Source organism: Myotis nattereri (genome assembly GCF_964212035.1).
Source record: "Myotis nattereri genome assembly, chromosome: 3".
Taxonomy (NCBI): Eukaryota; Metazoa; Chordata; class Mammalia; order Chiroptera; family Vespertilionidae; genus Myotis; species Myotis nattereri.
The window spans coordinates 77,541,283-77,569,102 of NC_138077.1; the positions used below are offsets into that span (position 1 = coordinate 77,541,283).

The 27,820-nt window shown below is 46.1% G+C and overlaps 1 protein-coding gene across 1 annotated transcript in view; it reads right to left on the minus strand.

Moving 5' to 3' along the window:
* Nucleotides 1-26,109, minus strand: part of NXPE3 (neurexophilin and PC-esterase domain family member 3) — a 79,691-nt gene extending 53,582 nt beyond the window's left edge. The window contains exons 1-2 of the mRNA XM_081086426.1: nucleotides 26,036-26,109; nucleotides 465-753 (exon numbers count right to left, since the gene is read on the minus strand). Of these exons, the coding sequence (XP_080942552.1) occupies nucleotides 465-557 (93 nt within the window). The 5' untranslated portion in view covers nucleotides 558-753; nucleotides 26,036-26,109. The remainder of the gene's footprint in view (nucleotides 1-464; nucleotides 754-26,035) is intronic.
* Between the last annotated feature and the right edge of the window lie 1,711 nt (nucleotides 26,110-27,820).

Consider the following 27,820-nt stretch of genomic DNA (forward strand, 5'->3'; position numbering starts at 1 on the left):
TATGGCTGAAGGTCAGCAGATCTCCTGGAACTGGTACAATTGAAGTTCAGAGTCTGCATCTTCAACTAAAAGGTCCCCTCCTTGAAAAGGCTTTCCTCCATCACCCTAATGCTACTCTAGAGTAGTAGCCTGCTTTCCTTTCTTTATAGAATTTTTTACAATTTCTAATTATCCTTTATTATATGATTATAATTACTTAGTACTGTTATTTTCTCACATGCGTATTTAGAACATGAGTTCCACAAGTGAAGAAATCATGTCTGTTGTCTTTACCACTATACCCTTGGTGACTAGCACAGTTTATAACTATTGTGGGCTCTCAAATACTTAATGAATTAATGTAAACAAGAACTGTGACTAGGATAAGTTTCCTGATGATCAACATTTCCCAAGATAGTTACTCGTAGTCCCCAAATCCCATGATTTGGTTCCCCTTAGTTATAAAGAGTATACTGAGTACTCACCTCTACCTGAGTAACATTGATGACAAGCACCACCACCGTCAACACTGCAAGCAGACAGCAGAAAAGCCGTAGTTTATAGAAACTGATCCACATTATCTGGCTGTGTCTTGATCACCCATGGCTAACACCATGCTACCTTCACTTCTCAAAACTCCATGTCTTTATTTTTCTGAGCTGCAGGTGAGCTTTCAGTTTCATTTGCTTCTTCTCTGCTAGCATCCTTAAGAGTTCTTGGTATAAAGGAGGAGCTGGGATTCATTTAAGCAGCATATTTTTCTTCAGAGGACTCCTGCAAACAGGGAAGATCAGAAAAGAGGGTAAGAGGAAAGATACCATATTTCCTGTTCTTTAACCTTACAAAAGCCCAAAGTCATGCGGGGAAAGAAAACAGCCAGAGCACAGTAACATCTATTCCATATCCAGACAATTTACTGAAACCCAACCCCAGTCTACTGTGTAAATACAATGATATTGGTCCTACTACCTATTTAGGTCTTAACTTTTAAGAGAGCAAAGAAGAATGTCTTTAAACTCTTAGAAATTGCAAAGTTAAAGTAACTGTTAAATTTCTACAGAAGTCTAAGTTAAAAAAATCACTTCAATTCTATTATAGTGCAAGTCATATAACACTACTGGAGTAATTATATTTAAAAAGCATTAAGAGCCCTAACCGGTTTGGCTCAATGGATAGAGCGTCGGCCTGCGGACTCAAGGGTCCCAGGTTTGATTCCGGTCAAGGGCATGTACCTTGGTTGCAGACACATACCCAGTAGGGAGTGTGCAGGAGGCAGCTGATTGATGTTTCTCTCTCATCGATGTTTCTAACTCTCTATCCCTCTCCCTTCTTCTCTGTAAGAAATCAATAAAATATTTTTTTAAAAAAAGCATTAAGAGGAAACATTTGTGATTTTATGTGGAGTTCTGGAATACTGTGCAAGCCCCCTGACATACTCTAAAAAACAAGAGTGCTGCCCCTCTGTATGGCAGAAATCAGGAAACACCCTTTGGGTCTCCAGCTCCTCCAACACATATGTGGTCCCTATGTTCCTTCAGCTGAGTAACAAGCAACAGAAGTAAAGACACCGGCCCTGAAGATACAGGAGAGGAAAGCTAAGCTTGCAGAGGGACAGGACATCCAAATCCTTCATCACATCTGTTGGTGGCAGAGGACTTCAGAGTCTGCCGCTCCTGTTCGCCATGTAATGAATGCAAAATGCTCTCCCCAGTTGCTATTCTGATATAGGTAAGCAGATAAAGTGCTGGCATTTTACTCCCAGTGAGGCTTTCCTGGAGGGCAGGATGGAGAGGTAAAGGAGAAAAAGGTGAACAATCAGAGTGCAGATCTCAGAATACCTCAGCTGCACCATCACTCCCTGCAGCTTTGTGTTGGAACTGGTAAGCCCCCTATTTCCTCACTCACCTACGCCCCCTGTGTAATTCATTCCCATACCACAAGGACCATAACAACCCTTCCTCACCCCAGCTTCATAAAGAAGACAAGGCTAAGCTATTGCAACATACTCTCCATCCTCAAAATTCCCACAGCACTTACTATTTTCACTTCTCAGCTGATCTTTCTATTTTTATTGTCTATTTTTATTGTATTTCTTGTCTCCCCAATTAGGCTATACCATTTATGGCTATATTTTTTAAAAAATCAATATATCGTTAAAAAAAAACTTAATGATAACAGTGTATCATACTTTTTGACTCTCTCACAGTACTTAGCTCTTTCCATGATACAAGTTGATTCAATACTCTGTATTGCACACTGTACTAAGTACCAGAAATTCCCCTGGAAAAGCTTATACTCGTATTAGGCAATTAAACAGGAATAAATGCAGCACTCAAAGCCACTTCCAGAGGGATGCCAAATGCTGTGAAAGGCTGCACGTAACCATTTCATAATCCCCCAACACTGCCTCACTCCAAAACCCAGGTACCCACCATAAAGTGCCCCTAAATTCTGGAAAGGAAATGGCTGTGAAACAGGAAAAACACTGTCACCAAGGCCACAACTGCTCCTCTGTAGAAACCCTTCTCAAGAAGTTGGCCCAAACAATCAGGTTTCCCTGATGGCCAGAGAGGAAGAAGACCAGAGATGAGACTCCACAGGGATACGCTGCGCCACAGGAGGCATGGCCACGTGCTGTGTGGCCACCATCGGAAGGGCAGTGTAATCCAGAGCCAGTCGGCAGCGCGGCAGTGGTCAGTGGTGCAGAAGGATGGCAAGGGCAGCAGACCCCAGATCTGAAGGAACTGCAAGGCCACAGGCAGCAATGCGAATATGCAGGAAGCCCCTCATGGCCAGACTTTTCCTGAACATCATTATGGAAGATAATGTCAGGGAAAGATCTGACGTCCTGCTGCAAGCAAGTAGAGCATAAAGAGAAGAGAGACCATTTGTGCTTCTAACTGGATGTAGCCTGAGGAGACCTCTCCTTGGGAACACATATACTAAAATGTTGACAGTTGCCACACTTGGGCAGTTTTCGTTTTTCTCCTTCAACTTTATCTTTATGTCCTCATCTTTCACCAAGAAATAAAAAATCACAAATATTAAAAATAAAGCTGGTTTCTAAAAGTAAAGATAAGACAGAAAGAGAAACAAGGCATTAAATATGATATGGGAAAACAATTCAACTTAAAATAAAAGATTTAAGACTTTAAAACAAAGGCTATATAAGAAACAAAGAAGGACATTGTATAATAAGGGGTCAATCCAACAAAAGGCTACAACCTTTATAAACATTTATGCACTCAATATAGGAGGAGCACCTAAACATATGTCAAATCTTGATGGACATGAAGAAACAGATCAACAATAATACAGATCATAAATATATCAGTGGATATATCTTTCCGACAGAAAATAAGTTTATTTATAAACTAGAGGCCCGGTGCACAATATCCGTGCACTGGGGGGGGGGGGTCCCTCAGCCCAGACTGCACCCTCTCCAATCAGGGACCCCTTGGGGGATGTCCAACTGTCTAAACTGGCAGTCGGACATCTCTCTCACAATCCAGGACTGCTGGCTCCCAACCCCTCGCCTGCCTGATTGCCCCAACCACTTTTGCCTGCCAGTCTGATCACCCCCTAACCCAGGGGTGGGCAAACTTTTTGACTCGAGGGCCACAATGGGTTCTTAAACTGGACGGGAGGGCCGGAACAAAAGCATGGATGGAGTGTTTGTGTGAACTAATATAAATTCAAAGTAAACATCATTAGATAAAAGGGCACGGTCTTTTTTTTTTTTTAGTTTTATTCATTTCAAACGGGCCGGATCCGGCCCGCGGGCCGTAGTTTGCCCACAGCTGCCCTAACCACTCTCCTGCCAGCCCGATCGACACCTAACTGCTCCCCTACTGGCCTGATTGACCACAACTACCCTCTCCTGCCAGCCCGATTGCCTCCAACTGCCCTCCCCTGCCAGCCCGGTCACCCCCAACTGCCCTCCCCTGCCAGCCCGGTCGCCCCCAACTGCCCTCCACTGCCAGCCTGGTCACCCCTAACTGCCTGCCCTCCCTGCCGGCCATCTTGTGGTGGCCATCTTATGCCTACATGGGGGTGGCCATCTTGTGCGAGGGTGTGGTGATCAATTTGCATATTACCTCTTTATTATATAGGATTATACAATAGACCAGATTAATTGAATTGACATATTCTGAACATTTCACCCCAAAGTAGCAGAATACACATTCTTTTCAAGTGTACATGAAACATTTTATAGGATAGATCACATGTTAGGACACAAAATTAATGTCAATGGCCTGGCTAGTGTGGCTCAGTGGTTGAATGTCAAACTATGAACCAGGAGGTCACAGTTCAATTCCCAATCAGGGAACATCTCAGGTGGGTTACTGGTTCAATCCCCAGTACATGATTCTCCCTCATCACTGATGATTCTATCTCTCTCTTCCTCTCCCTTCCTCTCTTTGGAATCAATAAAAACATTTAAAAAGAACTAATCTCAATAAATTTCAAAAGACTGAAATCATGTCAACCATATTCTCTGACTACAATGGTATAAAACTATAAATCAATTACAAGGGAAAAAAAACTTAAAAGACAAACACATAAAGGCTAGCTCTAACCGGTTTGGCTCAGTGGATAGAGCGTCAGCCTGCAGACTAAAGGGTCCCAGGTTCGATTACAGTCAAGGGCATGTACCTTGGTTGCGGGCACATCCCCAGTAGGGAGTGTGCAGAAGGCAGCTGATCGATGTTTCTCTCTCATCGATGTTTCTAACTCTCTATCCCTCTCCCTTCCTCTCTGTGAAAAAATCAATAAAATATATTTTAAAAAAACACACACACATAAAGGCTAAATAATGTTACTAAACAATGAATGGATTAACGAAATCAAGGAAGACATAAAAAGATACCTTGAGACAAATGAAAATGAAAACACAACAATGCAAAATCATGGGACACAGTGAAAGCAGTCTCAAGAGGGAAATTCATACCAATTCAGGTCTACCTCAAGAAACAATAAAACTCTCAAATAAATTATCTAACCTTGCACCTAGGGAACCAGATAAAGATACTATAAAGAAAGAAAACTATAGGCCAATATCCCCAATGAACACAGATGCAAAAATCCTCAACAAAATATTTTAAAAACAAATTCAGCAATACAGTAAAAAGATCATTCACCACGATCAAGTCGGATTTATTCCTGGGATGCAAGGTTTGTACAGTATCTTCAAATAAATTAATGTGATACAGCACATAAGCAAAATGAATAAAAATTATATGATCATATCAATCAATAAATGCAGAAAAAGCACTTTTAAAAGTGCAGAACCCATTTATGATAAAAATTCTCAACAAAGTGGGACGAGAGGGAACATACCTCAATATAATAAAGGCTATATATGAAAAACAGCTAACATCATACTCAATGGGGAAAACTAGAAGTGTCACCGTTAAGATCAGGAATAAGACAGGAATGTCCATTTTCACCACTCTTAGTCAACATAATACTGGAAGACCTAGTCATAGCAATCAGATAAGAAGAAGAAATTAAAGGCATCCAAATTGGAAAGAAAGAAGTAAAGCTGTCATTATATGTGAAAGACATAATTGTAAATAGAGAACCCTAAATACCCCACCAAAATACTACTGGAACTGATAAATGAATTCAGTAAAGTAACAGGATACAAAAAAAAAAATATTCAGAAATCAGTTGCATTTTTATACACCAACTAGAGGCCCGGTGCATAAATTTGTGAACGGGTGGGGTCCGGCCAGCCCATCCCAATCAGGGCCAATCGGGCTGGCCCTTCCCCGATCAGGGTCGGGGGGACCAATCGGGGGTGGGGCCGGCTTGGGGGAGGGTACCACAGGTGGTTGGCAGGCCAGCCCTGCCCCCAATTGAGATAATGGGGGGCTGATTGGGGGCGGGGGAAGGGCCAGCCAGGGGAAAGGGCCTGGAGAAGACCCACTGAGCTGGAGCTGAGCATGGGCCCCAGGCTTCTCAGGGAGGATGGCCTCAGCAAGGAAACAGAAACCACAAGAAGACTGCAAACAGGCCCTGAGCTCCCTTTGGCCAGGTGGACTCAGAGCTGGTGTCTCTGTGTGTACATTAGACACAGCCCGGCACTCGCCTTTGTTTGTTGCATCAAAAAGCTTGTTCCCCTTCTTCTCTTTGGGCCCTTACAACAAATACAGGCCAATTGGAGGGCACAGGCCCCAGTGGCAGAGCCAGGCCTCAGAATCACCTGCAATTTAGGCCTAAGACAACTGGGTAGCAATCTCCACGGAACAGAACATACTGTTTTAGAGTCTTAATGCTCCCCTAAAATGTGCCCAGCTGCTCCTCTTTAGCCGTGATAGACGGAACTAAGGAACCAAAGACCGAGTTTCCTTTGAGGTAGGATCCACCGGGAGCCAGCAGGTGGCAAGGCCCCTCACAGGCGGCTGTCTTCCCCCCAAGCTCAGTGTGCTCTGAGCCGGTCCGTTTCTGGGGGTGCCGGGTCCTGGCCTGCTGGTCCTGCTGGTCAGGCGGCAGGTCCACAGGATTTCTCTCTGCCACCATCCTGGCCTCCCAAGCAATACCCTCCGGCCCGGTGCGCCAGGCGGCTGTCGCTAGAGCCGGGACTCAGAGAGCAAAGGAGCTGGCCCATGCTGAGAGGGACCTGCAGTGGCCAGGCCGCGCCCTCCACCCCACTTTTGTCTCACTTGTGTGGATCAGTCCAAAGCCCGCTGCCCGAGACTGGTGCCACGTGGGGAGGGTCGCAGCAGGGAGAGGGGCGCCCTGACCTGCCAGCCTTGGTGACAAGCATCTCAGTGCCCAGCTGATTGAATTCATCCCACAGAGGCTTCATCTCAAGCTGCACACTCACACTGGCCACCTTCATGTTCTTTACCAGCACCTTGGCGGCGGCCACACAACTAGCCCTGGGGCCCTCGGGATCAGCAGCGGCCCTGGTGGCGGCCCCTGCAGCCAGCACATCATAACAACCAGTCGTTCAGCCATACAGTCGCTGGGCTTTTATTATATAGACTAGTGGTGGCCCAGTGCATGAAATTTGTGCATGGGGGTTGTCCCTCAGCCCGGCCTGCACCCTCTCCAATCTGGGACCCCTCGGGGGATGTCTGACTGCCAGTGGGATCGGGCCTAAACCGGCAGTCGGACATCCTTCTCGCAATTTGGGACTGCTGGCTCCTAACTGCTCACCTGCCTGCCTGCCTGATCACCCCTAACCATTCTGCCTACTGGCCTGCTCACCCCCACTGCCTCCCCCGCCAGCCTGCTCACCCCCAACTGCCCCCCCCCACCAGCCTGCTCAGCCCCAACTGAGCCCCTGCCGACCTGATTGCCCCCAACTGACCCCCCGCTGGCCTGCTCGCCCCCAACTGCCCCCTGCCAGCCTGATCACCCCCAACTGCTCTCCCTTCCTGGCCTGATCACCCCTAACCACCTCTGCCTTGGCCCCACCACCATGGCTTGGTCCAGAAGAACGTCTGGAAGGTCTCCTGGAAGGTCTCCTGGCCTAATTAATATATTACCCTTTTATTAGTATAGATAATGAACTATCAGAAAGAGAAACTTTAAAAAATCCCCAGTTACAACTGCATCAAAAATAAAGTAACATAAATAGAGTAAATTTAACCAAGTAGGTAAAAGACCTATACTAGAAAAATTACAAGACATTGAAGAAGTTACAAATGAATGAAAGCAAATACCATATTCATGGATAAAAACAATTAACATAATTAAAATGCCCCATACCACCCAAAGCAATCTACAGATCCAACGAAATTCCCATCAAACTACCAATGGAATTTTTCACAGAACTAGAATAATTAATTTAAAAATTTATATGAAACCACAAAAGATCAAGAATAGCCACAGCAATCTTGAGAAAGAAGAACAAAGTTGGAGGTATCAAAGAACAAAATTGGAGGTAAACGCAGTAGTCACCTCCTCCCACAACCACATCTAAACTACAGAATAACCATCATTCAAACCACCTAAAATCAAGCTGAATGGAAGTTCTACAACTACAAAATTAAAGAAGCCACATCAAGTCTGGTAAGAGGGGCAGAGACATAGACGGGCTGGTCCCACACCCATGTGTGGTGGATAAAAATCAGGGCAGATATGTCAACTGTGTAGATTCCCCCCGAGGAGCATGGGGTCCCAGTCCTACACCAGGCCCCCAGCTTAAGGTTTCAGTGCCAGGAAGAGAAGTCTCCGTAACTTCTGGCTGTAAAAACTAGTGTGGATTGAGGAGGGAGGCTGAGGCTGCTGGAGTCCCAGGTAGTTCCTCTTAAAGGGCTCGTGCATGGACTTGCTCAGACTACTCTCTCTGAGCTCCAGCACAGGGGCAGCAACTTGAGAGGTACCAGACACATAGTGAAAGAAACTGAATTGTTTGACATCAGGGCGAGAGCTGGAGGGACAGCTTTCTCCCAGACAGAAATGCTGGCAAAAGCCATTATTCCTTTGATGAGCCATTCCCCCACAGAGCCAGCAGAGGGGTGCCATATTTGAGAGTCCATCAATCTAGCTCCTGCTGTTTGCCCCACCCTGGTGATTCCCGGAGATGCTGCTCCACCCAACTTTTGAGCCCATTCAAGCTGTTTCCAGTGGCTTTACCATAGGAATGGCCTGTCTTGGCTCAGGCTTCGGATTTTCCTAAAAATATCTCAAACAAGCTGCCATCTAGGCTCAATAATTCCCATACCTCTCACTAAGTGGCCCCAGGCCAGACACTAGCAGCAGCCAGCCTTGGTTTACAGCATGGCCTTACCTGGGCACCTCTAAGCCCAGCACAAGAAGCATCCATCTGCAGATCTCTTTGTAGGTTATGCCTTTGTAGCACAGGTGGTGGCTGACCTTAGCTTGCACCTCCCAGGAGGTCTCAGAGCCAGCACACCCAGTGGACAGCTTCAGACCACATCGAAGCACCACCAACCAATCACCTGTACAAGTGACACACTCAAAGGGTGGACTCAATGGGTACCAGAGCCCTGCTGAAGTAAGTCCTGCTCTGTGTGGTAGGCCCCTGCACAGCTGATCCACCAAGGTGGTTAAAGGTCAGGGGTCAGTGGTCACAGCCAGTCCTTGCAGCTGATCAGCCTGAGTAAATCCCTCCCATTAGCATGCCAACAGCAATCTAGACTCAATTATAACAGAAGGATAGACAACCCACGAGGGGTGTACACTGTGGGAAGAGCTCAGGAGATTTATCTCAGTGCAGTGGCAGATGCAATGGCGTGAGCGCACTCCGCCTATACAAGCTTCCTCGGCACACCAGGAAGTGGCAGCGCCCGCCTGAGTAAGCTCCCTAGAGCCCCTACATAGTACCCTATCTTTCCTACCATTGGTTGCCCTAAGGATGGTGTAAACTTCTGATTGGTCTGGAATGTTATATATGTCGCTGCACTTAAACAATAAAGTCAGATCTGCGTCTTGAACCGGTCTCCGGAGTCGGGCATGCTTCGTTAGGACTCCGTCGGCCTCACCCCCGTGGGACCCCCTGCCTCATTCTGGCGCCACAAGCAGGGACCCCGGGAAGAAAGAAAGAAAGAAAGAAAGGAAAAAAGGAAGGAAGGAAGGAAGGAAGGAAGGAAGGAAGGAAGGAAGGAAGGAAGGAAAGAAAGAAAGAAAGAAAGAAAGAAAGAAAGAAAGAAAGAAAGGAAAGAAGGGAAAGAAAGGAAAGAAAGGAAAGAAAGGAAAGAAAGGAAAGAAAGGAAAGAAAGGAAAGAAAGGAAAGAAAGGAAAGAAAGGAAAGAAAGGAAAGAAAGGAAAGAAAGGAAAGAAAGGAAAGAAAGAAAGAATTGAGTCGGGTGAGTGCCCCTCTGTAACAATGGAAAACCTTCCCCCCTCAGCCCGAGCCCCTCAGGCTCAGGCACTCCACGAGCTGTTACAGAGCAGGCGAGTAAAGGTAATGGAAAGAGAGCTTCAAAAGCTCTGGGCTATCCTAATAGCATTTAACCCCTGGCTCTCCACCACCAGCGGTGCGGACAGGGAACAAAAGACCCTTTCCCTCCCTATTCCCCTCCAGAGCCCTCTGCCCCTGCAGATTCCTGGGCTGTTTTCAACAAGCCAAAAGTAGTTTCTCAAAGCTCAAGGAAGGCTGAAACGGAGACAGAAAAAACCTCAAGCGAGGTGAAAGCAGGGAAGTCACACCAGGAGGATACCTGCCGGAGTCACTCCCTCGCTCCCCTTGCAGAGCGAACAAAAAGTTTAACTGCCCAGCGGCCCCCAAGTAATCCTTTCGTGGGGGACAAGGATGATAATCCATGGACAGGGATATATCAATCCTTGTGTAGCCAGAGAGATAAAGCAAAGAAGTCCTTAGGGCTAGAGACCCCTGGACTCTTTCCTGTGAATGTTAACCCCACAGCTTCAGCAAATGCCACAGGATCTGCAACAGTATTCCCGATATCCAAATGGTTAATGCAGAGAAAGAAAAGAAAAAAAAAGGAGAGAGAGGCCAGTTGCCATGGAGAGAGAGTTCTTTGTTGGTTTTTGCTTATCTAAGGTATGCATCTAAGGTATGCGGGTCTCGACCCTAGCTGCTAGCAGGCAAACTTATCTCTGTCCAGTTTTCTTCTCTTTAACCCTTCCAATACTAAAATAGACTAATACAATATACTTAAGATTACATAAGAAAGGAAGCACCTACTCTTATTGATCTAAAGAAATACTGAATGTTTAACTTGCCAGCTAAGAGTTTAAAATTCTAGTTAAATTGAATTGGGAAAAATTATAATTGTGGTAACTAAATGCCTAAAGTATAAAAAGAAAATCTTGTCAGTTTTAATTTAATTGATATCTCTTAATAATTATAAAAAGTACTATAACCAAGGAATGACTTTGAGATATTTCATGGGCCCTGCAATGTTTTCAAAAGTTTATTCTCTCTTCTTAAAGGATTTTTTAATAAAGCCAATTTAATATGCTTGAAATCACATGGAACGCTTTATTAAATAAAATTAATTAATATATATCTTGAGTTTTTGCCTTTAAGAAAGGGCAAAACAAGTTATTTTATATAATATTTCTTAAAATACAGCAGTAGAATTTTAAAATATAATTTAAAACAACAAAAGCTCTCTGTTCATGCTGAGATTGAAGCCTCATAGTGGCTAATACCATAAATCTCCCAGATAACAGAGACTTGGCTAACAGCAGCTACCCTATATCTAAATCCAGCCTAACACCAGGAATGCTCAGGGCCTTCTCAAAGGATGCAAAATAATCCTTTCCATTAATATTTACAGTGGTAAACTAAAATTGTTGTTAGAGTATTAAATTTGACAGTAAAATAGTAGTCAAGTTTTCAGATTAATTAAAAATTGGCTCAAGAAGTATTAACCAAAATTTTCATTTTGTGGTAAAACATGCTATGAACCTAAAGCAGTCATATTTTGCCGGGAGCCGGTCCATCCTTGCTGTTTCAAGGGACCTGGCATATATGCATACTGTTCTTAATATGTTTGCTCACCTTCTTGGCACTATGTGTTTTAACCAAGGTCACCTCTCTGAGAAAGGTTGTTTCTCCAGGTAGGGATTTTCCCCCTGAAGTTAGGGAGGGAATAAAACCCCTTAACTAAGTGCCAGGCGGGTAATTAATCACTTTAACTACGAACAATCATGCTTAAGCTACATAATCTTCACTCCCTGGAATGGAGATAAGAAATGCCCTAACCTTTGGAATAGAGATTGATAGGATTGGAATCAACTGGTATAAATACAGATGTAACAAAACAACAGGACACAGAACCTAGACACAGAACCTAGACACAGAACCTACACAGAACCTAGAGACAGAAGAACTTCGCTGGAGAAACATGGCAAAAGATCCTGGACAGAAACTGGAGACAGAACCTAGAGACAGAACCTAGCGAGAGAACATGGCAAAAGATCCTGGACAGAAACTGGCAACACAACCTAGAGACAGAACCTAGCAAGAGAACATGGCAAAAGATCTTGGACAGAACCTGGCTACAGAACCTGGCTGGAGAACCTACAGAACGTGGATAGGACATGGCAAGAGAACCTGACTAGAACCTGGTGACTGAACCTGGCTGGAGAACCAAACCAGAACTTGGCTGGAGATCCTAACCAGAACTTGGCTGGAGATCCAGACCAGAACTTGGCTGGAGATCCTGGCTAGAGATCCTGGCTAGGCTGCTGATCAACTGAACGCTGTCTCTGTGTCATTCCTTCTTCGCTGACTCCGTCCACACCTTTGGGGACCCCTGGACCTGCTGGGGCTGGACCCCAGCAATATTTTTGTGCAAAAAATTAAAATTTAAAGTTATCTAGACTACATTATACATTTTCCAAAAATATCTCCTAATAATTAAATTAAAAAAGGGAGGATAGTGGAAAAATACCATGTAAGGAAAAATATCCTGTAACTAATTTACATCTAGACAATTTTTTCATTTATAATGCTAACAGCAAAACACCCATGAAAAACCTACGTGGTGTCAAAATAAGCCAAAGGAAATTCATTTAAGGAAAAATAAATAGAACTCCAAGTAAAGTTTCCTTTATTAACCTTTGGTCGAGAATACGTTTGTATATTTTCAGAAAACAACTCCAAGACCATGTGGATTCCTGCAACAGAGAGGAATTATCAAGAATGCTCCAGCCATGAAGATAAGAAGAAAAACAATCCAGAGATAGAGGCAGCTAGCTTGCACAAGCTATATCCTCATTTAACCCTCTCTAGCTGCAAGCATCTCATACGGGCATGCAAAACCTGCAGCCCCCTTTTGCCTTTAGGCCCCCTCCAGCCACAAGGGATCAACCCCTGGGGGCTCCAACCTAATGCCTTATAGCAAGCAGATGTAACCCATACTAGACAAAATAAAGAGTTAAAAATCCAGCTTACAAAAGAAAAAGAAGGGGGAAATACAGGCACGCCCCAACAACTATTACAACAGGCCTTATTAACTCTCAATTATTTTCATTTTGCCCCTGACGGTCTTCCTCCCATTTTCAAACATTGGGGAGGTCTCAGGGACGTACCAACACCTCTCCCCTTGGTCCGGTGGAGAGATCCACTAACCAGGGCTTGGAAGGGCCCTGACCCACTCTTAACCCAAGGGAGAGGGTTTGCTTGTGTTTTTCCAGAAGGTGAGAAAAATCCCGCATGGATTCCTGCCCGTAACATCAAACCCTGCACCACCAGCGATGAGCCGTAGACCACCACCACCATCACCCCCAGTAGAGGAAATGGAGGACCTGGACATAGAGGACAGCCAGCCCCAGCGGCGGAGATGACCAAGACATCGATGAGCCCACAACATTACCTGGGGAGACATCAAGAATCTACAGGACCAAGCTGCACGCATGGCACCAGAAGGCAATCCGTCAGAAGGGACATTATTCCTATTAATATGTGCCATCATAACAGAAAACTCTCAGGCGCGAGCACAACATGTATGGGCGGCCATACCTCATCCAGGAGTGCTTATGCCTATCAGCGCCGACAACCTACAATTCCCCGCTGTCCAAGTGTCTAACTACTCTGTGGGCTTACCCTGTGATGGAGCGGAACTGGTCTCATTGCCATAGAACGGGACAGTATGGGCTGATAGCAGTAGCCCTAACCTCCTTAAGTGGACTCTAGATAATGGGACTGCCTCAGGACAAGGGTGGATATACCTAGCACCTCATGCAATAATACCCGAGTGAAACCGTTGACTTTAGTTTCTTAAGTGATGCCATCAGCCGTCTAACCTCCTGGTTAAACCCAGCCAACCTCCTCATTTGGGAAGTCATAATAGTAGGATTCATCGTAGAAATAGTATTATTTTGCTGTTTATACAACATGTTCAATAAGCTAAGTGCCCAGCAAGCCATGATCATACACATCCAGCAGGCGCTAATAAGAAAAGAAGGGGGAGATGTGGGAAAAGCTCAGGAGATTTATCTCAGTGCAGTGGCAGATGCAATGGCGTGAGCGCACTCCACCTATACAAGCTTCCTCTGGCACACCAGGAAGTGGCAGCGCCCGCCTGAGTAAGCCCCCTAGAGCCCCTACATAGTGCCCTATCTTTCCTACCATTGGTTGCCCTAAGGATGGTGTAAACTTCTGATTGGTCTGGAATGTTATATATGTCGCTGCACTTAAACAATAAAGTCAGATCTGCGTCTTGAACCAGTCTCCGGAGTCAGGCATGCTTCGTTAGGACTCTGTTGCCTCACCCCCGCGGGACCCCCTGCCTCAGTACACCTCAAGTGCCCAGCTGGGGTGGTTAGGGAGGCTGTACCACTAGAGCTACAGGACATCTACTATATTAGGGCACAATATGAAGCAGAGGAGGCATAGCAGCTTGACTTAATACATAGAAACAAACACAGGGAGGTGGTCAAAATGAGGAGACAAAGAAACATGTTTCAAATGAAAGAACAGGACAAAACTCTAGAAAAAGAACTAAACAAAATGGAGACAATCCACCAGATACAGAGTTCAAAACACTAGTTATAAGGGTGCTTGAGGAACTTAGTGAGGACCACAACAGCATAAAAAAGAACCAGTCAAAAATGAAGGATGCACTAACTGAAATAAAGAATAATTTAAAGGGAATCAACAGTAAAGCAAATGAAGCTGAGAATCAAACCATCAATTTGGAATATAAGGAAGCAAAAAGCACCCAATCAGAACAGCAAAAAGAAAAAAAGAGTCCTAACTGGTTAGGCTCTCTGGATAGAGCATCAGTCCATGGACTGAAGGGTCCCGGGTTCAATTCTGGTAAAAGGCATGTGCCTCAGTTGCAGGCTCAATTCCTGGCCCTGGTCAGGGTGCATGTGGGAGGCACCCAATTGATGTAGCTCTCTCACGTCAATGTTTTTCTTTCTCTGTCTCTCCCCCTCCCTTCCACTCTTTCTAAAAATCAATGAGGAAAATATCCTCTGGTGAGGATTAACAACAACAACAACAAGAATCCAAAAAAATGAGAATACTGTAAGGAACCTCTGGGACAACTTCAAGTGTACCAACATTCGCATCATGGAATGTGAAGAGCAGGAAGGAAAAGAGGCAGAGCGAGAAACTGAAAACTTATTTGAAAAACTAATGACAGACAACTTCCCTAACTTGGTGAAGGAAATAGACATATAAGTCCAGGAAGCACAGAGGGTCTCAAACAAGGTGAACCCTAAAGATTTGTATTCTTTCCTGACCTATCTTGTCTTTATCTGACCCTAATCCCCTCTTCCTGCAGAATCAATCTGAGGGAGGAGATAGAAGAAGCAATAAACACTGACCAGTTTTGGCTTTGCCAGGCTGGCCAAGCAGCCTGCCCAGAGAGAGCGCTGAGAAAGGATGTGTAAGATGGGACCTGTGGTCCTGATGAGTGAGAAAGGACACTTTACCCCATCTTGGAGTCACATAACTGAGTCCTAGGGTCTAATATGATTGCTCTTTCTGTCAGCTCCAAGGAATGATGTCCTTACTATAAAGCCAAAGCCGCCGAAACCGGTTTGGCTCAGTGGATAGAGCGTCGGCCTGTGGACTGAGAGGTCCCGGGTTCGATTCCGGTCAAGGGCATGTACCTGGGTTGCAGGCATATCCCCAGTGGGAGATGTGCAGGAGGCAGCTGATCGATGTTTCTCTCTCATCGATGTTTCTAACTCTCTATCTCTCTCCCTTCCTCTCTGTAAAAAATCAATAAAATATATTAAAAAAAAATAAAAAATAAAAAAAAATAAAAAGCCAAAGCCATTTTAGGGGCCAGGAGCATGAGCCACAGCGGGAAGGCTGTGAAACCCATGGCCACTGGCCACAGTCCTGCATTCTACGCTGGCCTGTGCAGAGATGGCATGTGCTTGGCCATACATCCTCTCTGCCCCCACCCATGCTATTGGTTTTGTGTCCTGGCTGGGAATGGGAGTTCTTCCCAGGGTGAGTCTCTAAACACAGCATAATGTGAGCAGCCCAAGCCCCTTGAAAGGTTTCTTCCTTTCTTTCTTGTTGGGTAACTTAGCACCAGCTCTTGGGCAAGGATGTGAGTTCCTCTTCAGGGCTTTGGTTTTCATTCTGTTTGGCGAGGCCCTTAGGAGGCTCTGCTTATCTGAATTCGTTTCCAAAGGAATGCCATCAGGAAGGGAATGTTTAGCCAGCCTAATAAATAACAAAGCAGCATAGCTACTTAGCACCCGCTCATTCAGGAAGGGATATAAGTTATCAAGTTCAACTCTCAACTACTCTTACAATAAGCCCTTAAGTGGCTGTTCATGGCTGATTCCACAGAGCAAATGGGCAAATGCCAGGCCAGAGTTAAAAGGCACTCAACAAAGGACTAAAATGACATGATGGGGCAGGGAAATGTGACTCTAATCAGGCATTTTACACTTGTCACAGTCATGAATGTATAAAGACTTTCAGGTGAGGCACCCTCATGATCAGCTTTAAATGGTTCTTCCAGCCCTCAATGAAATAGTAAGATGAAGACAAATCCATTTCTTTGGCCAGATTCTGGCTTTGGCTTTGTGCCTTTCTCACAGAGCCTGGAATAATTCTAAGGCCACTGGCCTACTTTCTCAACTGTCCTCCTGAAGTCCTTTAATACTCAAAGTCCCCAGCTCCCCACTTAAGTACTTTAATAACTGTCCTTTGAAGTTCACAGTTCCTGCAGCCTCTTTACTGCTTTGACACTCAGATTATCTGTTGTCTCAGTGGAGACTAGTCTGTCTTCCTGGGACTCTAGACACTTTTCCCTGATTGAAAATATCTCCTTGTTTAAGAAAAATACTAACATTGAGCTCAGTGAAGTAATCTTAGTTTTTTAAATCAGACTTTGCGGTGTAAGGACTTGGAGAATTTTGCTTTTCCTAGTCCCATTCAGAAAGTACTCTTGGCTGAATGAATTTTTCAACTCTGAGCAGCCCAGGGGAAAAGTAAACAAAAAGTGTGGGTGAAGGTCAAACTTTCTCATCAGTTTATCCGAAAACTGGAAGCCTGCTGTTAAGGACACAAATGAGTACTGGGTTTTATTCAGTTTGTTATCTGACCAGGGCTTGCCTAATGGATGGCATAGGTCCTGGCATGAGGGAACTTATTCTGTATCATACAACTACAATTCTTTGTTGTTCTGTATAGGTGATGGAAACAAACACTAATTTCTAATAAAATTGTTACATTGGAAAGAAAAAAAAGTAGATGAATCCTAAGAGGCCCACACCAAGACAGATCATAATTAAAATGCAAAAAGTTAAAGACAAAGAGAGAATCTTAAAAGCAGCAAGAAAAAAGCAGTTAGTTACCTACCAGGGAGGTCTCATAAGACTGTCATCTGATTTCTCAACAGAAACTTTGCAGGCCAAAAGGGAGTGGCAAGAAATATTCAAAGTGATGAAAAGCACAGTCCTACAACCAAGATTACTCTATCCTGCAAAGCTATCATTTAGAATTAATGGACATATAAAGAGCTTCCCAGACAAGAAAAAATTCAAGGAGTTTATCACCACCAAACCAGTATTACATGAAATGTTGAAGGGTTTTCTTGAATAAGATAAAAAATGTGAATAATACAATGGCAATAAATATATATCTATCAACAATTAAACTACAAACAAAATGAACAAGGAACAGATTCATAGAGAACTTTATGTTGGTTGACAGATGGGGGGAAGGGAGAATGGGAAGAGATTAACCAAAGAACTTATATGCATATAAGTATATGCATATACTTATATGCATATAAGTATATGCATATACTTATATGGGGTAAGGTAGAGGTGGTCAATGGGGGGAAAAAGAGGACATCTGTAGTACTTTGAATAATAAAGATAAATCAAAAAAACAAACAAACAGGATGATACTGGCATAAAAACAAAAACATAAATTAATGGAACAGAACAGAGAGTCCAGAAATAAACCCATGACTTTATGGTCAATTTATTAATTTATTAATGACAAAGGAGGTAAAAACATACAATGGGATAGTCTAGTCAATAAATGATAATGGGGAAACTGGACAGATACATGAAAAAAAAAATGAAACTAGACCACCCTCTTACACTATATACAAAAGTAAATTTAAAGTGAATTAAAGACTCAAAGCCATAAAACTCCTGGAAGAAAACATAAGCAGTAAAATCTTGAGCATTTCTCTTAGCAACCTATTTTCTGACATATCTCCTCAGGCAAGGGAAACAAAAAAAATAAATTAATAAACAAATAGGACATCAAACTGAAAAGTTTTTACACAACAAAGAAAACTATCAACAAAAAGAAAAGACAACCTACTGAATGGAAGAAGATAGTCACCAATGATACATGTGATAAGGGGTAACATTCAAAATTTATAAAGAAATCATACAACTAAATACAAAATAACAATCTAATTAAAGATGGGCAAGGACCTAAACAGATACTTCTCCAAAGAGGACATACAGATGGTCAACAGACATATGAAAAGAAACTCATTGTTACTAATCACCAGAGAAATGCAAATTAAAACCACAATGAGATATCAGCTCACATATGCCAGAATGGCTATCATCAATATATATATTTTTTAACATATCTTACCGATTTTTTACAGAGAGGAAGGGAGAGGGATAGAGAGCTAGAAACATCAATGAGAGAGAAATATCAATCAGCTGCCTCCTGCACACCTCTTACTGGGGATGTTCCCACAACCAAGGTACATGCCCTTGACCGGAATCAAACCCAGAACTCTTCAGTCTGCAGGCCGACACTCTACCTACTGAGCCAAACCGGCCAGGGCTAACATCAATATATTAACAAAAAAGTGTTGATGAGGATGTAGAGAAAATGGAACCCTCCTGCACTGTTGGCAGAAGTGCAGACTGGTACAGTCACTATGAACAAAAGTCAGAAAGGTCCTCATAAAATTTAAAGTGAAACTACTTTATGATCCAGCAATGCCATTTCTCAGTATATATCTGAAGAAACCCAAAACACTAAGTTGAAAGAATATATGTACCCCTATGTTCATTGCAGCATTATTTACAAAGATCAAGATATGGAAGCAACCCAAGCACCCATCAATAGATAAGCAGATAAAAGAGCTGTGGTACATATATACAATAGACCAGTTGGTCAGCAAACTGTGGTTCGCGAGCCACATACGGCTCTTTGGCCCCTTGAGTGTGGCTCTTCCACAAAATACCGACTTCTGCTCATGGGCCACGAAGTTTCAATCGCACTGTACGTGCACGCCCACACGTGGTATTTTGTGGAAGAGCCACACCCAAGGGGCCAAAGACCCACATGTGGCTCTCGAGCCACAGTTTGCCAACCACTGCAAAAGATTATTACTTGACCATAAAAAAAAATCTTACCATTTGCAACAGTATCAACAAAAGTAGAGGGTATTATGCTCAGAGAAATAAGTCAGTAAGAGAAAGACAAATACAATATGATTTCACTTATATATTGAATGTAAAGAAAAAACAGACAAAAAACAAAATAGAAACAGATTCATAGATACAGAAAAACTGATGGTTGCCAGAGGAGAGGGGATTTGGGGTAGTGAGTGAAAAAGGTGAAGAGATTAAGAAGTACAAATTGGTAGTTAAAAGATAATCACAGCAATGTAGAGTACTGCATAGGAAATATAGTCAATAATATTACAATGACTATGTACAGTGCTAAGCGGCTACTATAAATATCAGGGGAAACCCTTTGTAAACTATATGACTGTTTAACCACTATACTGTACACCTGAAACTAATCCCATCTAATAAAAGAGAAACATGGTAATTAGCCGTACGTCCGCTACCCCTTCCCATTGGCTAATCAGGGCGATAAGCAAATTAACTGCCAGCCAAGATGGCGGCCGGCAGCCAGGCAGCTTGAAGCGAACATGAGGCTTGCTTGCTTCAGTGACAGAGGATTCCAACGTTCCCCGCCTGCCTTGCCGGCCTCTGAGCTTACAGTTTGAAACATTGTTACAAATACAGAAGCTAAACAAAACCCCAGAAACCTGCTTTCAGCCAGCCGGGATCTCAGAGCTGGAGTTGATACAGTGTTTCAAGATTATAGAACCCAAACAAACCAGATACCTGCTTTCAGCAGCAGAGGCCTCAGAGCTGGAGCCAGAGCTAAAGCTGGCCCAGAATAAAAAAAAAAGAAAAAAAGGAGCAGTTGAGAACTTCAGTCACCTGCCAGCCTGAAAACAGCCCTCAGCCCCTCACCCAGACTGGACAGGCACCCCAGTGGGGGCCCCCACCCTGAAGGGTGTGTGACCAGCTGCAAACAGCCATCATCCCCTCATCCAGGCTGGCCAGGCACCCCAATGGGGACCCCCACCCTGATCCAGGACACCCTTCAGGGCAAACCAGCAGGCCCCACCCATGAACCAGGCCTCTATCCTATAGAGTAAAAGGGTAATATGGCTCCCAGCACCGGGATCAGCGGAGCCGCGAGACCTCCCGGCATCGGGATCAGCGTGACAGGGGGCAGCGCCCAAACCCCCTGATCGCCCTGCAGCTCTGTGTGTGACAGGGTGCGGGGTCACAACCTCCCTATCCGCCCTGCTCTGTTCGTGACAGCGGAAGGTGCCCCAATCCCCTGATCAGCCCTGCTCTGTGCCTGATAGGGGGGAGCTCCCCAACCCCCTGATCGCCCTGCGGCTCTGTGTGTAACAGGGTGAAGCGCCCCAACCCCCTGATCGGCCCTGCTCTGTGTGTGACAGGGTGCGGCGCCCCAACTTCCCCCCGCCCTCGGTCCCTGCTCTGTGTGTGATGGGGTAGAGCCATAACCTCCCCATCGGACCTGCCCTGAGTGTGAGAGTGGCGGCACCCCAACCCCCTGATCGGCCCTGCTCTGTGGGTGATAGAGGGCGGCGCCCCAACCTCCCCCCATGGGCCCTGCTCTGTGTGTGATAGGGTAGAGCCATAATCTCCCCATCGGCCCTGCCCTGAGTGTGACAGTGGCAGAGCCCCAACCCCCTGATTGGCCCTGCTCTGTGGGTGATAGAGGGCAGTGCCCCAGCCCCCTGATCCGCCCTGCTCTGTGTGTGACAGGGGGCGGTGCCCCAACTCCCCTATCGGCACTACTCTGTGAGTGACAGGGGGGAGCTCCTCAACCCCCTGATCGGCACTGCTCTGTGCGTGACAGGGGGGAACTCCCCAAGCCCCTGATGGGCCCTGCTCTGTGCGTGACAGGGGGGAGCTCCCCAACCCCCTGATTGACCCTGCTCTGTGCGTGACAGGGTACGGAGCCCCAAAACCCTGATGGGCCCTGCTCTGTGCCTGACAGGAGGCAGCGCCCCAACCCCCTGATCGGCCCTGCTCTGTGGGTGATAGAGGGCGGCGCCCCAACCGCCCCCCACGTGCCCTGCTCTGTGTGTGACAGGGGGCGGGGCCACAACCTCCCTATCCGCCCTGCTCTGTTCGTGACAGGGGAAGGCACCCCAACCCCCTGATCAGCCCTGCTGTGTGCCTGATAGGGGGGAGCTCCCCAACCCCCTGATTGCCCTGCAGCTCTGTGTGTGACAGGGTGCGGTGCCCCAACCCCCTGATCGGCCCTGCTCTGTGGGTGATAGAGGGCGGCGCCCCAACCGCCCCCCATGGGCCCCGCTCTGTGTGTGACAGGGTAGAGCCATAACCTCTCCATCAGCCCTGCCCTGAGTGTGACAGGGTGCGGCGCCCCAACCCCCTGATCCGCTCTGCTCTGTGTGTGACCTGGGGCGGTGCCCCAACTCCCCTATTGGCCCAACTCTGTGAGTGACAGGGGGGAGCTCCTCAACCCCCTGATCGGCCCTGCTCTGTGCATGACAGGGTACAGAGCCCCAACCCCTCTGATGGGCCCTGCTCTGTGAGTGACAGGGGGCAGCGCCCCAAACCCCTGATTGTCCCTGCTCTGTGCATGACAGGGGGTGGCGCCGCAACCTCCCCATTGACCCTGCCTTGAATGTGACGGGGGAGGTGCCCCAACCCCCCAATCGGCCCTACCCTGAGCGTGACTGAGAGTGGCATCGCAACCTTCCAATCTGCCCTGCTCTGTGCATGACAGGGGGCAGCGCCCCAACTCCCCAATCGGCCCTGCTCTGAGCCCGACCAGGGGCTGCACCTAGGGATTGGGCCTGCCCTCTGCCACCCGGGAGCAGGCCTAAGCCAGCAGGTCGTCATCTTCCGAGGGGTCCCAGACTGCGAGAGGGCACAGGCCGGGCTGAGGGACCCCCTCGCCCCCCCGAGTGCACAAATTTTTGTGCACCAGGCCTCTAATTATATATATAAATGGCTAATATGCAAAGTGTCCCCACGGGAGTTTGACCGGGAGACCAGGAGTTCTATCACTCACTATGATGTACACTGACCACCAGGGGTGGCATGGAACGAAGGGAGGCCCCGGCCAGCAGCCGGCAGCCAGGGAAGGGGCGGCCCGGCCAGCAGCTGGCAGCTGGAAGGCCCCGATCAGCCCTGATCGCCAGCCAGGCCTAAGGGCCCTACCAGTGCACAAATTTCATGCACCAGGCCTCTAGTTTATATATATAAAAGGCTAATATGCTAAGTGTCCATCCAGGTACTGACGTCACGTAGCAACGCCTGGCTTCCTCTCCCTAGCTACAACTAGCCTCCTTGCAGTTTCTTCAGCCCAGGAACACAACTTGCTTTATAGCCAGGTGGAAACATTTTATACTTTAACCAAATGTCTGTGAAGCATTTTCCCATGCCTCATCTCATTTGATCCTCACAGAAGTCCTAGAGTAGGTAGATAAGAGATTCAATGGAATCCTATTTTCTTTTCATTAGCTGGAAGACAGAGATTTAGAAAACTTAGAAACTTAACTTGACTGAAAAGAAGAAATGGTGGACCTTGAAAATGACTTCAGGTTTTCTCACTGTGCAGAATATAGTCAAACACTGATGCAGTTAAATTTATTTTACCCTTTGTTTTTCCTGCATGATGTACAATAATAATCTGTTGATATTTACTGCTGTGTTGCTGACAATTACCTGAAAGAGAAGTTGGGGTGCTTCACTGAGCTGGAAAAAATTTAGCTAAATCAGAAAGCAGGTCTAATTGAGCAAGTTTATTCTCTATCTATAAAAGGCTAAGTTGATTCGTGCATGTGTGATACATATAAAGCTCTCCCGGGCGCCAATCGCACATGTGTGTTCTGAGCTGTCATTGTCAATCGTGAATTTGGTTGACATTTCTATTATAGAGAAAGGGCGAATAGCAATATTAAAATATTCTTCTAATTAATTTCCTTTCAATTGGCACAAATTCATGCACCGAGCCACTATCTTATCTCATAAGATAATTACAAAGTGATTGCTTATGTCACCTGGAATTACAATTGACAATAGCACAAATGAAATACCCGAGTTCAGTACTGGACAGAAAACTAGGCAGCAACCTCATCCTCTAGGGAGCTAATGTTCTTAGACAACCATTCCACAAAGAATACCAACCATATATCCAGTTTCTGGAACAGTTCCCATTCTAAAGCCTATGACCTGTAACTAACTGTACTTGTCAGAGCAAGTGTCTGCAATTGCAATTTTAATTTGGAATATACGGACCCCTACATAAAAGACAAAAAGCACAGATTTACATGGAATAAACCAAAACTTAAATGTTTCTATCTCAACTTTTCAAAGAGCAGTTATATGTTTCATAAGGTACTGAGTAAGACCTTAAAACTTAACAGGTCAGGGTCTAAAGAAACAGAAACACATCCAAGACCATGACAATGATGAGTCAACCAAATAAAGTCAATCCTGGGACAAAGATGAAACAGGAACAGAGGTGTGCAGGACTTGTTTTCCCAGATCCAATTTTTCTCCTTCACACACCCTCACCTCACAGGCTTTCATTGGGGGGGGGGGGGGCGCGCAGGCAGAGAAGTAAAGAAATCAGTTAAGTAAGTCACAGATTAGTAACTGATGTAAGAAAAAACAGGACATGTTGATAGATGATGGTCTTCAACCTTGCATGCACATTAATCTCATCTTGGAAGCTTTTAAAAATACCAATGCCTCGAGGACACATGACCAAATGTATCAGACACTGCCAGAGGCTAAAGCAAACGACAGTTAAAATTGGAAGGCCTTTCTAATTGGTGTTTCTAGTTTGATAAAGATAAGTATCACATGATCTCACTCATTTGTGGAATAAAATAAAGAACATACACTGATGAACAAAAACAGATCCAGAGACAGAGAAGCATCTCTGAAAGGGAAGGTAGGGAAGGGTGGGGGTAAGGGGGAGAGATCAACCAAAGGACTTGCATGCATGCATATAAGCCCAACCAATGGACACAGACACCAGGGGGTGAGGGCATGAATGGGTCGGGGGCAATGGGGGGATAAGGACACATATGTAATACCTTAACCATTAAAAAAAAAAAAAATGGAAGGCCAATGGACTTTGATATTCAGCAGGGCTGAGTCCTGCTGTGATTGCAAAGGGCTCCAGGAGATTCCGACCTGATAATCTTTACACTGTATACCAGTAATGGCGAACCTTTTGAGCTCGGCGTGTCAGCATTTTGAAAAACCCTAACTTAACTCTGGTGCCGTGGCACATATAGAAATTTTTTTATATTTGCAACCATAGTAAAACAAAGACTTATATTTTTTATATTTATTTTATATATTTAAATGCCATTTAACAAAGAAAAATCAACCAAAAAAAATGAGTTCACGTGTCACCTCTGACACGTGTGTCACAGGTTCGCCATCACTGTTGTATACCAAACTTTACCTTTGATCCGCCTGTATGCATTGCTAAAAGGCAAATGTGTATTCAATTGAATAAAAAGCAAATGGGACCCAGAAGTTGGTGCATCTCTTCAAGAAAGAGGCTCCCACTGGCCCCTAATGCCTTCTAAATTCCTATTTCTTGTATAGCATTTTTATTTATGCTTCGGCCCCTCCTTCAGATCCTGAACCTCACTGCGAAGCTCGTGACAAGACACAATCTGTGGGAGTAGGGTCCAAGAAACAGCTTTTAATAAAGGTCTGGAGATGATTATAATGGGCAGCCGGGTAGCAGAACCACTAGTACAGGGTGGCCAGGGTGTGTTATTTGTAATGCTTGGTCAGGGATGATCTTTCTGAAATGTTTGAATTGAAACTTACATTGTATCCTCAGGACACCCAATTCCGGGGCACAGGGAACAGATAGCCAAGCCCGCTTTAGAGATCTACCCCTTTGTTTCCATTCTCAGTAACAAATAACAGCACTTTATCAGGCCCAGAGACTGTGAAGATAACAGACATGGAGAGAAGATACTCAACAATCAAAGAGAAGCAGAACCCGACACTATGGAAAAATCGTGCGCTACCACCTCCGCTGTGGAATCAGACAATTTATCGGGGTCGGGGAATCCTGCCAGGTTCAAGCACACCCTGATGTTCCAGATGATAATTAACTACAGTGCGGATGGGGGAGACTCATCAGAGCAATGTGACTCTTAATCTTGAGGAAATGTGACAGCAGTCTTTCTTTAGAGTAAATAATGAAAAGCAATAAAAAGTTTACAAACAGGCAAGTACACATAATTAAAAAACAACAACAGCAACCCTGTCAGAATCCCTCTTCCCACCTACGGGCCTTGGATGGAGCAGAGATGGGCAACAGGCCACAGGGTCTCCACGTCAAGTCAAACTCGTTCTACCCACTACGACCTGAACCAGAGGTCAGTAAGGCCAGAACAGTCCGCCGCGCGGGGGCCCAGAGCAGCGATGAGACCAGAGATGAAGCTGCAGGGGCGGCGGCCAGGGGTGCCTAGCGCCGGTCCCCAGGTCGGGCTCCGCGGCGCTGCGGCTGCACTGCACATGCCCGCGTCGCAGCGAGTCGAGAAGACGGAGGATGGAGATGCTCGCCCAGCCAGGACCGGCCACGGCTCGATCTACCCCATCCCAGGCTGCGGCGGCCGGGGCTGCAACCCAGCCCCCGCCGAGGGCCGGAGCCTCTCCTGCCAGGCGCCCACGCCCCCAGCCCTGCCTCCTGCGGCTGCACTTCCTCGGCTCTAGGCCGGGGATCCGGACTCGGAGGCAGTGCGCGCGGAGGAAGGACCTTGGAAGCCGAGAAGCGCTCGCGAGGAGCCGGCAATGGACGGCAGAGCCAGGCCGGGCGCCCGCACACAACCCGCAGACCCGCACTCACCAGCGCGATCGCCCGCCGCCGTGCGCTCCCCCGCGCAGGGGGGTGACCGATGCAGAGCTCAGGCGCCGCGATGCGGGCCGCTGGGCCGGGCGGCACGAACACGCTACGTCTCACCCAACCCCAGCCCACGATTGGTCGCGCTTCGGGAGGGGCGGGCCGAGGACCTGGACTGGCGCCGCCGGGGCCACCAAGCGCGGAGGCGGGGGGAAGGGGCGGGGCCGGGAGCCCAGGCCCCGCAGTTGTCATTTTAGGGCTCTGCCCGCGCTGTCGGTCCTGCAGCTCTTGCCCCGGGGCCTGGATTCTGGGCCCAGCTCCTCGCTGCCTTTGCACACTCAGGGTTTCCCCTGGAACATCCATTTCAAGTCTTTCCTTGTCTGCGAAGTGACCAAAGCGGAGACGCCCCTACTTGTGGTGGAATGTGTTATAGTTCCCTGTGTCAAAGAAATACGATTTACTAATTAGATGCCACACTATCTGTACTTAGAAATAAATGAGATGACAAATGAAAAGTGCCCAAACACAGTGTCCCAAATCTCTTCCTCTTGAATTCCCTATCTCAGATTATGACACAGCATAACAAATTTTTAAATGTTGCATATATGATAACCTAATTTAGAGAGATGGAAAAAAATGAGAACATACATAAATGTATGTATGCTATGATATAAAACCAAAGAAAGTGGTCATTTCTGACTTGTCTGAAAAAAAATAGTTTAGCGGTTCTCAACCTGTGGGTCACGACCCCTTTGGAGGTTGAATGTCCCTTTCACAGGGGTCGCCTGAGACCATCCTGCATATCAGATATTTACATTACGATTCATAACAGTAGCAACATTACAGTTACGAAGTAGAAACGAAAATAATTTTATGGTTGTGTCACAACATGAGGAACTGTATTTAAAGGGCCAGAAGGTTGAGAACCACTGGATGGTAATGTTACGAAACTTTATTTCTTTCGGTAAAGCAAAGCAAAGCAAGGTTCCTAAGATTAGATAAGCCAGCGGTTCTCAACCTGTGGGTCGCGAACAATGAAAATACATCCTGCATATCAGATATTTACATTACGATTCATAACAGTAGCAAAATTACAGTTATGAAGTAGCAATGAAAATAATTTTATGAGAAACCAAGATGGCGGCATAGGTAAACTCAGGAGATTGCTGCCTCAAACAACCACTTCAAAAATACAACTAAAAGATGGAACGGACATCATCTAGAACCACAGGAAGGCTGGCTGAGTGGAAATTCCACAACTAGAAGGAAAGAGAAAAGCATACCGAGACTCAGAGGAGGCGCAGTGCGGAAGTAAAATACTAAGGTGAGGAGGTGCATGCAGAGAGGGCTGGCGGCTGAGGGTGCAGTTGTCGTTTTCAATCAGGAGGGAGTCTCAGGCACTGAGCTCCAGTTCTGGGCGAGTTTCTGGGGACCCAGACTCATACGGGAGAAGCAGGACTGTCTGGCAGCGGTCGGAACTCGAGGGCAGCTTTCTCTTGGAGGGGCATGCAGCGATTGCCCAGACACTGAGAAGCGGAGCCTCTGAGAGCAGCCATAACTGCTAGCACTGCCCTGTTGATCCCATGGGACCCGCCCCACCCAAGCCCTGCAGGGAGGCTTTTGCTGGATAGCCTAAGGCAGAGGCTAGATTAGCACCTCCCTAGAGATCCAGGAGCCAGGAGCCACCCAGAGTTCAGAGTGGGACCATCCAGTTTGCAGCTCTGTGGAACCATAAAGGACACACTCAAGGGGCAGACCCAGTGAGCACCAAAGCCCCATTGAAGCAAGTCT